General features: G+C 45.5%; 1 protein-coding gene across 1 annotated transcript; it reads right to left on the bottom strand.

Moving 5' to 3' along the window:
* Window positions 1-9064: 9064 nt before the first annotated feature.
* znf703 (zinc finger protein 703) lies at window positions 9065-12279 on the bottom strand. Its single transcript, XM_084024353.1, has 2 exons — window positions 11596-12279; window positions 9065-11086 (listed from the first exon to the last, which is right to left on the bottom strand). The coding sequence occupies exons 1-2, from the start codon at window positions 11857-11859 to the stop codon at window positions 9581-9583; spliced, it is 1770 nt and encodes a 589-aa protein (XP_083880479.1). The 5' UTR covers window positions 11860-12279; the 3' UTR covers window positions 9065-9580.
* Between the last annotated feature and the right edge of the window lie 502 nt (window positions 12280-12781).

Below are 12781 nucleotides of genomic sequence, written 5' to 3'. Positions count from 1 at the left end.
ATTAAGCTGAGCTGTAAGTCAAAATGTAGTCGAAGGAAGAAGTCAAAATGATTCTGCATGTTAAACATGGTGGGTAAAATGATTTATGTCAAGCTTCCAGTCTAATCTAATTAGAATCTAAAGTGTCTGCATTGTAGGGCGGACACACGCAGCACATTACTACGTCCACTGGAATCAGGCCGCTGTGTCACTCTGGACCAACAGAATCCAGGGACTCTGGAGCTGTCAGTGCAGCACCTTGGGGAGACAAGGGAAGCTAAAAGAGAACATCTCTTCAGTTTATACTGTCTGTCTGTCTATCTATCTATCTATCTATCTATCTATCTATCTATCTATCTATCTATCTATCTATCTATCTATCTATCTATCTATCTATCTATCTATCTATCTATCTATCTATCTATCTATCTATCTATCTATCTATCTATCTATCTATCTATCTATATAGATCCATCTATCCAGATGGATCCAGATCCAGTAAGGTTGCTGCTTGAGGTGCTGCTCTGCTGCTTGTGTTCATCAGATCCACCCGTCGCTCCTCCACAGTCCAAATATGGTCACTTCCTTCACTGGTGGCAAAACTTCCAAGATGGTGACAGCCAAAATGCTGAACTTGAGGATTCAAAATGCACTTCATTTTCTTAGACTTCAATGCAATATAACCTCTTTTTGTACACAGGGGAGTCGCCCCCTACTGGCCAGTGGAGAGCTGCAACTTGCAAAAAATACCATGCACTTCGACTTTTTTAGAACTGGAAGTTGATGCCTGAATGGAACAGATTATTTACCATTGAATGTATTACAGTTTTTCTCAGTCGCTTTGGTGCTTTTCTCAGATCACAATGAAAATTCTCATAACTATTAGTTCAACCTCCACAACATTTAGTCATTTGTATACATCATAGTAGCGATTCCTCCTTCCTCTGAACAAATTGCAAATGCTTTCGGACATGTATCAGCTGCTTTCATATAATTCTCTTCTGTTTTATAACATTATCATTTGCTTATGTCATGTCAGTCAAATTTAACTATACTTATGGATGCTGAATAATAGTTCCCAATAAAACTAATAGTCTTCATTTCATTGCTTGAGTCATTACATACAAAATTGTTGAACTATTTATCAAATTCTGTCAAGCAAATTTTATACCTTTCTTCATCATTTTTTTTCCTGGAAATGTCTCCTAAATTGAACAGTTACTCTCAGGTGAACTTCAGCTTTCACTCACGAAGAGGTGTGTGAAGTAGTTGTAACCATGACAAGCCACTGGTTCACAGTCCCATGAACCCTCACTTGGCAAGCATATATGAACCGAGCAGAACATAGTGTGTATATTCTACAAAACAGAGGAAGAGGGAGAAGAGGCCAAATACATCGGCAGATTCCTAATGACATTAGGGCTACAGTTGTGGACCATGTTGTCAATCACAGCCTCACAATGGCTGAGGCTGGTCGGAGGGTGCAACCAAATGTTGGAAGAACCACTGTGAATTGAAGCTCTACCAAAAGGGTGTTTCTTATGTTTGTTTTAAATAAGTGACTGTAGTGTATTTTTCTTTTGCACAATGCTGTAGAATTGCAAAGAGCAGATACAGTAAAAATGTGAAACGTACGTATTCAGTGTCTTGTACTCACTTACTCCCCTAACTACAGCAATGTGCAACTTTACTGTAGTTTTCAACTGGCTGTACTTGTAGTGTATAATGCTGTCTTGAGCATTTTCAGGTCGTGTCACTGAGTTCTGACCTCGATGCAAATGCAAAAAACATTGAAAAAAACTGAGAGAATAAACTGTCATAATGAAAACATGACAAAGCCATTTGACTATCTTGTTCTAACCGATGGTGTCAAGACTTCTCATTTTGATGACACTTGCAGTTTCATTGACATGAATACTTGCTTTTGAGGAATGGACTATCCATTTTGAGCAAGCTGATGTGCTTTTGCAGGTTATCCACTAGGTTTTGCAGTTTGCACTAATTGTTTTGAGAAATGCACTAACTGCTGTGAAAATGTTAATAGTGATGTGAGAAAAGCACCAAAGCGACTGAGAAAAACTATGACAGAACAGAATAGAATCTCCTTTGAAATGCTGATAATGAATAAGAATTCCTGTTATTGTTAACGGTGTTTTGAGGACCCACAGTGCTGTTTTGTCCCCAAGAAGAAATAAAACTCTGGCATAACTTAAGATACCTAAACTGCTGGTCATTGGTGCAACATTTGACTGTAATTGTAATTTATCTATTTTTTTTAAGTAATTGCTGAGCCTAGTATAAATAATTATTGATGTTGTACACATCCAATATACCCAGTTACTCACAGCTTTAATGCACAGCTGAGAAACACAGCTCATGTGTATTATGGAGTGAGTGTGTAATGCAGACGGATGTGTGTAATGCATAGAGATGTGTAATGTATACAGTGTGTGTGTGTATGGGCCGGGCTCCTGCAGTGTGTTGACATGTGGGCTAATGTATCTGTTTGAATAGTTGTGAGACAACTATGTCTGTATGCCATGATGCTGAGTGACGGCGGCGTGCTGACACACTGAAGGCTGTTTGTCAGTTGAAGTCAACCGTCACTCTGTTGCCTCACATCTCATGTGTGCTAAGTGTTGAGTGAGATAGTGTGACATCTGTGATTTATTTTAATGCTCGGCTAGGACTTACATTTACACTACACTACACATTTATTCCAATTCGCCAATAATGTGGTTGTAGTTTCTGTTGTTGCATGCCATTCCTAGTTCCTGTTTATCTGAACTGTTTATTATCCTGTAAATGCCTATTCATTTATTTTCAGAAAGGCACAATCTGCCTTAATGTAGCTGCAATAATCCTGCAAGAAAAGCTAAGCAGCTGATGTATAAATGGGGATAAACTGTGTATTCTGGCTTGCACTGCGGCGAATGAGTGTAATCATTGTTAATGGCAGCCTCTGAGTCTGGATGCCCATGCAGGGGAGACATAAAACAGAGGCAAGGCCCATGATGCTTAAAGTGAGCAGATGATGACCACAGGCCATCCCAAAGTGGAGGAAAAAAACAAGTTGTCAATCTGAGCATGAATCACGACCGTCAGAGCTGCTCCTCGTTCCCCGCCAAGGCACGTTCGTTGCCGAGCGCTCGCGGCATCTTCGCCGGCGATCTCCCAGCGCGGCAAACAAATGGAATCCAGCTGGACGCGCGGTCCAAGTGCTATTAGCAGTGCACCGTACTGTAATTGAAACGTTCATTTCTCCACTGGCGGTTCGGGCGGCACGTCTATTAACAGTGCTCACTCACACCACTGGAACTTTGGAGAGACCACAGCGGCTCTGGGCAGATTACCATGTCGAGGCCAGGAGAGGTTTGCCAAGGTCAGGCCTGGCTGAACATTAAATCAAAAGCACTATTTCTCTATCTCCCAAACTGCCACTGAGATGACAGTCCCTGTTTGAAAAGTCAGATCATGATGTATGAATTTTAACCTTGTGTGAGGTGGATATCAGGATCATTTGTTTTTATTCATATCACGTGGGCTGGACGTGGTAGGGAGGAGGGGGCGGGGGCCATAACTCCATGTAGACACCAATGTTTCATACATCATGGCTAAAATAACCACTATTGCTGCTTTGCACACGTTGTGAAGTCCCAGATACGCCCGGGAAACGAAACACTGTCTGAGTTCATGACATCATCCATGGGTGCTGGTGAATCTCACTGAGCTGTATTCCCTGTATCTAGTAAGAAACACGTCAGCAGTATGAACCCAGACTACAGTCTGTAGGCACAACAAGAGCTAGGCTATGCTAACATTGTAGCTGCTCCATCAACACTTGAAATAATGTCATCTAGACATAAGGCAACGACTATGGACAGTCTAGGGTCTGGACACATACATTTATACAGTTTTCTTCTGTCTCTGTATGAGCTTCTATCGTAGAGCTCTGTGCTCGTTCCAATACCAAGTAAATATCTATTTTGGAATCTATGCAAATTAGTTGTCAAGAACCTATTTATATGGCCAACATTTGTAATTAACAGGAGGCAGATCACACACGGCAACTGGTGTCGCAACACATTTCCTCCTAGAAGGTTTAAGGTTAAAGAGCTTAATTTTAAGTCTTCAAAACGAATTACAAGACATTATTGTTATTGTTAACCTCAGCATGATAATGTATAGCCTCTTCAATGATTACAGGTGCTGTTAACTGTAGCTGTCAATGTCTTTGATTAATGACGAAGGCAAGGAGTCGCCCCCAGATGGCCGGTAGAGAGAATGCAAGTTTAAGACACTTCAGCTTTTCAGACCCGGAGGTCAGCCGTGAAGGGAAACCCAACGTAATACTGTCGGCAAGAAGATACTTGATGTGGTAAGTTCAAAGGTAGTTTGTAATCCTTTTAATGCTGAGTAATAATAGCACTAGTAGGGACACGTCAAACCTGCATCCAACTTGGCTACTTTTTACATGCTATTTTCGAGAAGACTGAAAACTAGAATCCTTATGGATACCTTCATCTCACATTACTTTTATGAGTAAATAACACAAGGTCATTATATTCATGTAGGCTGTATGAAACTGATTCTACATCTTTATCTACACACACTGCCCTTCTAGTATGTCCACAGTCATTTACTTCCAACCCTGACAGAAAGGTGCAACAGCATTTTGAAGTGATGTTTACAAGCCTGCAGAACCAAATACACCCTAATAAAAAGCAGCTTAATTAGTGATCATTGTCTTATTCATCTGATCAAGGCAACGTTGCTGGCAAGCTGCTTGTAATCGAGGGAGGACGTTGCTCTGAATAACCAGCGCCCGACCCAGCTCAACAACCTGGATGCCTGGTGTGGTTTTCACAGCGATGGATGGGGAGAGGAGTGGAAGCAGCCGTGTAAAATAGTCCGTCACTGGGTTTCTGTGGAGAAATAAAGCAGAGGTTGTGTGACAGGCCCTGATGAGGGATGTGTTCACGCCATCTGGGTTGCTTTAACACTGCGGTCACTGTTGGATGCCGAAGGCTCTGTATTGTGTCCTGATGTTAAACACAGAGGTGGTAGTCATGGAGTTGAGGTTAATGTTTTGTTCTGGAGACAGAGAGAGAGAGAGAGACTGAGTACCCAGCTCTCTCCCCTCTCTCTCTCTCTCTGTCCTAGCTGTCAGCAGGAATGGTGAGCCGGGGTAGAGCTGGCGTCTAATTGAAGAGCAGCTCCACACCCTGTCGTCATTAATCACCAGGCCTGTCAGCCGGCTGCTCAGGACCTCACAGTGGCACTCTGCACCATCTCTGCACTGACGCACGGGGGGGGGGGGGGGGGGGATATTACTCCCCTTCATCACCATCACTATCTCTACTCTGATTACTACCATCGCTCTCATACCACCACCACGCCAACAACCCTACATCTGTTACCTTACTAGCTGTGTTTATTAGTGAACTTTTAAAGGGACAGTTCACCCCAAAATAAAAAACCTCTTACAGTATTTATCAATCAGATTGTTTGGGTGTGGAGATATTGGCCGTACAGATGTCTGACTTCTCTAACGGAACGATGCGGCCAAAAATATACATTTGACAAACTCAACACAGCCACATCTCTGTCCAGACATATTGACCCGGTCACTCAGGATAATCCACAGACCTTGATGTGAGCAGTTTCATGTGGGAAATGTTTTCTTTCCACCATAGTTCCTACATGAAACCGCTCACAACAAGGTGGTCTGTGTTTGGTGGATTTTGTTAGTTCTGGACAGGACAGTTCGCCTCTTTTTACCAGTCTTCATGCTAAGCTAACACACACACACACACACACACACACACACACACACACACACACACACACTCACACACACACACACACACACACACACACACACACACACACACACACACACACACACACACATCCATCACATTTTTTAACCAGTGCATCAAATAACACAGCTTGGTCAGGGCACCTATGCTTCAAACTGGTGTGTTAGGTGTGCCAAAATATATATTGTTTTAAATGCTTATTAAACTAAACTTAACTTAACTTTACTTAACTTAAATTAACTAAACTAAACTAAACTAAACTAAACTAAACTAAACTAAACTAAACTAGTGTGGTTGATGTTAACTGTGTCCCAGTTCAGCAGCCACATCCTTCGGAGGACGCAGCCTTCATCGAGATGAGACATCTGGTCCACAGAGGATTTCGTGTTAGCGTCGCCTTTGCCGGTCCGGTCTCCTATAGCAACCAGCTGTGGTTGACAAGAAAGAGCACAGAAGAGGTAACTGACATTATATGATTGGATGGAGCCAGAGATCATCATTTATTCTTTTCATATGACGCATGTCTTCAAATGCCTCCGAAGGATGCTAGTTTGGGACACAGCTCACAACTTCACTAACTAATGATTCATGTGACTAACTATAGTAACGACTCATGTGACAACACGACAAAATATTTCCGTATCGTACTGGACACGAACAGCGGTCTCCTGCATAAGAGTCCTGTGTTTGTTAGACCCATGCACCTCCCTGCTGGCCCTGTGAGGACTATCTCACTCTGTATACCGTGTCAGTTGCTATACAATGTGTATATGTACATTGTTTACATATATATGTACAATGTTACTTTAAAAATGGTGAGGTGCAGAGTATTCACGTCCACGTGAAATGCCATTTTCTGCTGTGTTTGTATATTGCCATTTGTTTCAATAAAACCCCTGAAGAAGGTGAAAAAGCCCTGTACACTGTGCAGTTTAGTGACAATGGAATAGCTTTCTATTTGTGTGAGAAACATCCTAATACAAAATTTCTTTGGGAATTTGATATTATTGCAGTGTACCCCTTGCAGTGTATTTTGGCAATGTGTACCAAAACCAGAGAGAGACAGCAAGTCATGTTTTGATATGGTATTAATTCCTTCATTTTAAAAACATGATGACAATTTTGAGGTTTAAGTCTCCAGAAATATCCCTGAGGTTTGGCTCATTTTTGAACTTTTTTTTCTCAGAGTGACTGGACTTAAATATTAAAACTGGAGGGTTTTGTAACTCAACTCACCGTTTCAAAATTCAGCCTCACATGTGCCACCGTCCGTGGACAAAGGATTGGGGCCTGAATACACACACACACACACACACACACACACACACACACACACACACACACACACACACACACACACAGCCTCACACAGGCGACATAATTGGAGTGTGTGGGTGTTGACTCAGCTGCGGGAGTGTATGTGTGTGTGTGTGTGTGTGTTGGGCGGGGTGGGGGTGAGATAGATGGGGGAGATTGATGAGCGTGGGGAAAGGGAGAATAGTGAGGCATTTGATGAACGAGTGTAAACTGGCAACAGTGGAATTAATTCCACCTCCTCGACAAGATTGAAAGTTCTCCCCTCTGCATGACCTCCAGTGTGAATCATCTGCAGATCCAAGCCAATGTAACCAGGCCACTATCTACAGTCTGTAAATGAGATAGCGCCGTCGATGTGTGAGCGAGGTACCTGCCCTTCTTACACTGATTTCACCTGTACTTCACCAACACAACTTTAGGGGGCAACAGAGCCCAGTGCATGTCTAGTGGCACGCTGCAAGATAGGAAGAAGTGCAATACAGGATTAAAACCGGAATATCCTTGACCTATTTTATCTAAGTCCATAAAAAAAAAAAAAAAAACAGCGACAAGAAGTCCTGGCTCCAGCTTCTAAAGATGAAAAATAAGTGTATCGTCCCAAAGAGCTACCCAGAGCGGTGATCAGGGCGCCGTGACCTTGCTGGTGTGGCAGGGGCTGGATGTGGTTTGGGAGGGTCATCCATTTTGTTAATGGTCCTGTCAAGTGACACCTGTGCTCGCCTTTCTCCTGTCTGGAGTGCTAATGAACCGCGAGAGTGGAGGAGTCTGGGAGTCGGGGTCAATAGCCGCCTTGGAGACTGCAGCCTCTTCGCTCCGTGCAACCTACAACCTGACAGCCAAATAGAGCGGAGACGCAGACACATTATCAAGGCCGAAACGCTCTAATGGCAGCGGTGTGGCTTTAAGATAGACCGACTCCTTCCCCTCAAATTAGTGTCTAGCGGGCTCTCAGTCCAGAACGCTGACTTCAGTGAAACCACAGCGCAGCAGAGAGCAGCAAGTAAATGGCTCTTCGCGTCAGAACAGGAGGCCTCCATGTTTGCGGTTCCTGTAAGAGAGCCGGCGCTCCTCTGGGGAAATGTCAGGACTTTGATGAATATTTCTCTATTAACCGCCTCCCATTGTCAGCTCTGGCCTTTGTGTTGCAGACCAATCCGTCAGACCGTGAGGAGGTCCTGGGTCGACACCTCCCTCAGGTCATTATTGAAGTCCCAGTGACCCAGCGGCCCCTCCACGCAGCCATCCACTCTGCTGAGGAGGCTGTTTTCAGGCCTCGCAAACAAGAATCAGCAATTAAAAGCTGCCCTCGCAACAACAAGCAATGCGGGCGATGGAGAGAGGAGGAGGGATGGAAGTCCTCAGAGACTAGCTAACAGGGCTAATGTGACCCGGCCTGCCCTCCATGGACAGCCCTGTCAACTGATATGAGCCATGAATTATTACACACAGCCACATTTTCGTGTGGCAGTAACAGCCGTAATGATAGATAGACCTAGATAAGTGCAGTGCAGCAGTCTGGCAAGATTTACTCCATCCCCTGACGCTTGTGACAAAAAGCCACTTCAAGGTACTAAATATAGCAAACAATAAAGAAGAAAACAAGGTGAAATGCAATCATGTATCATTTATTTAACAAAATAAGACCTTTCCTGTTGGTTGGACAGCACAGCCATCATAAATTGTTTTTATTTTTACGTCGTCTCTTTCTCATTTCTGTACCATTTGAGTCGGTGACCCCAACTTGCTGACCCCCAAGTAAGCTTGAAAAAATATTACATCTTTGCATATTTACAAATAAAAATAATGGCATTGTTCAAGATAATTCTCATGGACATGCAATTCTCCAGAGTCTGAATAAGATGCGGAAGAAAAGAAAAAAAAATACAACAGCAGAGAGGAAAGCAGATGAAAAGGTCCCCAGAATAAAGCTTCACAGTCCATCTTCATCGTGGTGCAAGGTTTTTATTTTTAGAGTGTATGATAGGCATTATGGTACTATACTTAAATCATTCTTTTTCAGTTTGTATATTTCAGAACAATTTATTTGGACAGCAACCCCCCTCCCCGCTCCCCCAATCCCGAGTTGAATACCAAGCGCTTGAGAGAAAAATAAATACAGACTTTCAGTTCTGGGAGACAGATATAGAGAAAAACTAAACAAAAAACAAAATCAAGACTGTTGTAATAATCCCACAATTCCATAATTTTCAAGCTTTGTGTCTTGCCGTCTTTAATCACGAAAGTCTGCTGGTTTTGCAGAAGACAATCCATCACCGGGTCTTTCGCCTCCGCAGCGCCAGTCACAATCTTGCGGCTAACAGGTGGTATTCCTGGCAGGCAGGCAATCAGGCACGATGCCCTGTACTGGTGATGACCCCGATCCCAAGAATCCATCTCCGGTGCTGCTGCAGAGAGTCCAAGCTGGTGCCTGCAGTCTGTGGGTGTAAACAATATTTCTGATATCACTGGTATCCAAGGGCTGAGGCTGAGCCCAGTCTCTGACTGTAAAGGGCGTAGGGGGAGTAATAGGCTGAGGAGGGGAGGCTACTCATAGGAAGTCCTGGTGCTCCGGGCATGTGGGATTTACTGTAGGGATGGTAGCGAGCCAGGCTCAGGCCAGGAGAGCCTCTGAGGGAGAAGGAGCTGGGTAGGGTACCTGGACTGCTGTGTGGGGGCAGGTGGAGGTGGCAAGAGGCTGTTGATGACACCGATGAAGGGTAGGCCGACAACAGCTTACTGTCTATCATCCCGGGCAGGGCTGTGTGGGTGCGCAAGTGGGCTAGCAGCTCCTCTGACGTGGAGAACCGCTTGTCACAGGGACCTCCGACAGACACCCAGTTACAGGCGTGCGGCTGCGGCTCATTGGGGAGCATGAAGCCGTAGGTGTAGAGGGGGTGGGTCAGGCTGGGGGCGGTGCTGGAAGACAAGGAGCTAGGGTGCAGGGAATGGAGGTGGTGGGAGGGGTAAACCAGGGGGTAACCAGACTTGAGGCTGGAGGGATCGTGGACACAGGTGGAGCAGTTACTTCCTCCTAGGTGGGGTGCGTTGGGGTAAGTCAGACAATACGGGTCCCGACATAAGCCCTGCATCAGGGACGGAGGTGAGGCTCCAGTGAGCGGGCTGGAACTGGGGTGCTTTCCTGGAAGTCCGAGCCCCAAACTAGACTTGGTGTGATCCAAGCCAGGAACAAACTGGGAGGGGTAGCCGGCGTAGGCCCCCACAATGGAGCCGTGGTATCCCATGGTAGCAGGAGGCAAGGGGAAGACAGAATGTCCTGGTTTAAATGGGGAGACGGGGGCGATGTGCCCAGAGCCCAAGCCAGGCTGTGAGGAGACCTGCGGGTCGGCCTTGCTCTCCGGCCGCGGGCTGCTGGCAGAGCTGGCGTTGCTGGAGTTGGCGCTGGCCCGTATGTGGCTGGAGTTGGCTAACTGAGCCCCATCCATCCCCGACTTAGCTGCATCCGAGTCTTTTTTGCTAGCGCTGTTGTTATTACTGTCCGAGCTGGACTGCTCTGAGCTCCCAGGTTTGATGTCCATGTGCGGGGCCTGGGAGTGTGACGGGGGCTGCGTGGAGGGGGAATGGCTTTGTCTGTGGGGCTGGCTCTGAGTGTGCAGGGGAGGAGGGCTGGAGCTTGGTGACCGGGAATGGGGGGGAAAGGACGGACATGAAGCAGCGCCACTGCTGGAGCTTACATTTGGCACCCTGAAAGCTGCTTTATCTGAAGAGCCCTTTGTCACCAGAGCATCTTTACGACAGTCGCCTGATGACTTGGAGTAAGGCTTGAAGCTGGACTTGTCCTCCTGGGACTGGTGCTGCTCTCCAGACTTGGAGGATCGGCTGGACGATTCCTTGTCTCCCAGACTGCCTGAGGAGAGGGAGGTCAGCTTGGAAGAGGAGGGGGGGTCCGGTTTGCCAATTTGAGAGCAGGTCTGGGCCAGCAGAGCCAAAGGACTCTTCTTGGCATCCAGCTGGAGAAGGAAAAGGGAGGGCAAGAAAGTGTTTGTTTTAGAGTCGATTCATTTTTTGGCATCATAAAACATATACACCCTATCATAATTATAATACGCAAACATTAAAATAATGTGGTAATTATACAACAAGGCAATTAGTCACAAACCCAACCCTGAGTTGTGTATTCGTGAACAAAGGAAGTCACGGGATGATAAGTTTAAGGAAAAAACGGCTCCTACATTAGTAACGAGACTTTTTATTTATAATATATAATGTCAGTCAAATAAACTGGTTCTTTTACTTTTAAAATATAATATTAACTGCAGTATTTTTACATTTCTGAACTCCGGTGCCTTGCGAACTTCCCAACAAAACGCCGTGCGTAAAATGGCGCATATTTGTCAGTTGAGTAACACTCAAACTTGGCTACGGATTTAAACGATCAGATTAATATTATGAAGAAAAACGGCATGAGATGATACATAATATGATTTTCTTATAATATGATTATTTTTTGTTAACTTACTTCAATGCTGACTGGCGCGGATGTGAGGGGCTGGAGATACTCCGGGTGCAGCAAGTGGCCGCTGTGCGCCGTCAACATCTTCACGATCCGGACGGGAAGCCTTTTGGACTGACGAAAGGGATCCGTTGGAGGACAAGTAGCGAGTATGGAAACGAACGGGCTCTCCGCTCCCGTCCGGCGTTGATCACCGGTGGCGTCGGCGGCGCTGCGCTCCGGGGACTGTCTGCGTAAAAGCGGTTCAGGTCCACCGGGGGGATCTCTCATCTGGATCAGTGCGCGCGGAGGAACGATGGCACGTAACGAGGGCAAGGAGGTGGCGAGGGATCGAAATTCATTCACCAGCACGCTTCATGATGAAACGTTAGATAGAGTGCGGTAATCCGGAAGGACATGTAGCTGCGCAGTGCGCGTCCTCCGCGTCAGACCCAAGCTCGCTCTAAAGAGAAACAAATTGCCCAAATGTCATCCTCTATCGGGCTCTTCGAGATCACCTAATTATTCCTAAATAATCCTTTGTCCAGTGTTGAAGAAAAAGAGGAGTGGAGCAAAAAGAAAGAAAACCCCCCACCATAAGTAGTTACTGCTCATCCAAATACGGAGTACAAGTGAAGGAATATCCCCGCAGAGGTTGGTGTGAGCGCGTGACAGTCCTCCGGCGTGTATCTGTGTCCCTCTGCAGCAGTCTCTCTCTCTCTCTCTCTCTCCCTCACAGTCTCTCACTCCTTCCACATACTGGCGACGTGAAGGGAGGGATTTCAAAGGGACGAGCCGCCGTCCAATCGCAAGTGCCTGCATTCATAAGCAGGGGCGGGACACTGTGAGGGGGCGTGGCTTCGCTCCTCGCCTCACCCTCATACCATAATGTCTGGGTGGAAATCTGTGTCATTGACCTCCATAAGCAACGTGCAAACTGAACATGCCAAAATATGAATCATGAATCAGAGATGTGACCCGAAACAGAGTGTGATAACATACTGGTATCCCCAGTAAGGGTCAAGATATCTGTGCGTCTGCCAGCCGTTCCTGTAAATAGATCTGTCCATAATCAATTCTGGCATATCAATGACTTTATTGCATTATAGCTGTGACTGATTCAATTTTTCCAGATTGAAACTAATTCGCGTGATTGAATTTTCCGTGTGAGGGTAAAATTATATCTTCAAAATTTTTTTTTGACAGTCACTCC

Source organism: Eutrigla gurnardus (genome assembly GCF_963514095.1).
Source record: "Eutrigla gurnardus genome assembly, chromosome: 13".
Lineage (NCBI taxonomy): Eukaryota > Metazoa > Chordata > Actinopteri > Perciformes > Triglidae > Eutrigla > Eutrigla gurnardus.
Note: the sequence above shows the minus strand (reverse complement) of the source record. Positions and strands in the feature narration are given on the sequence as shown.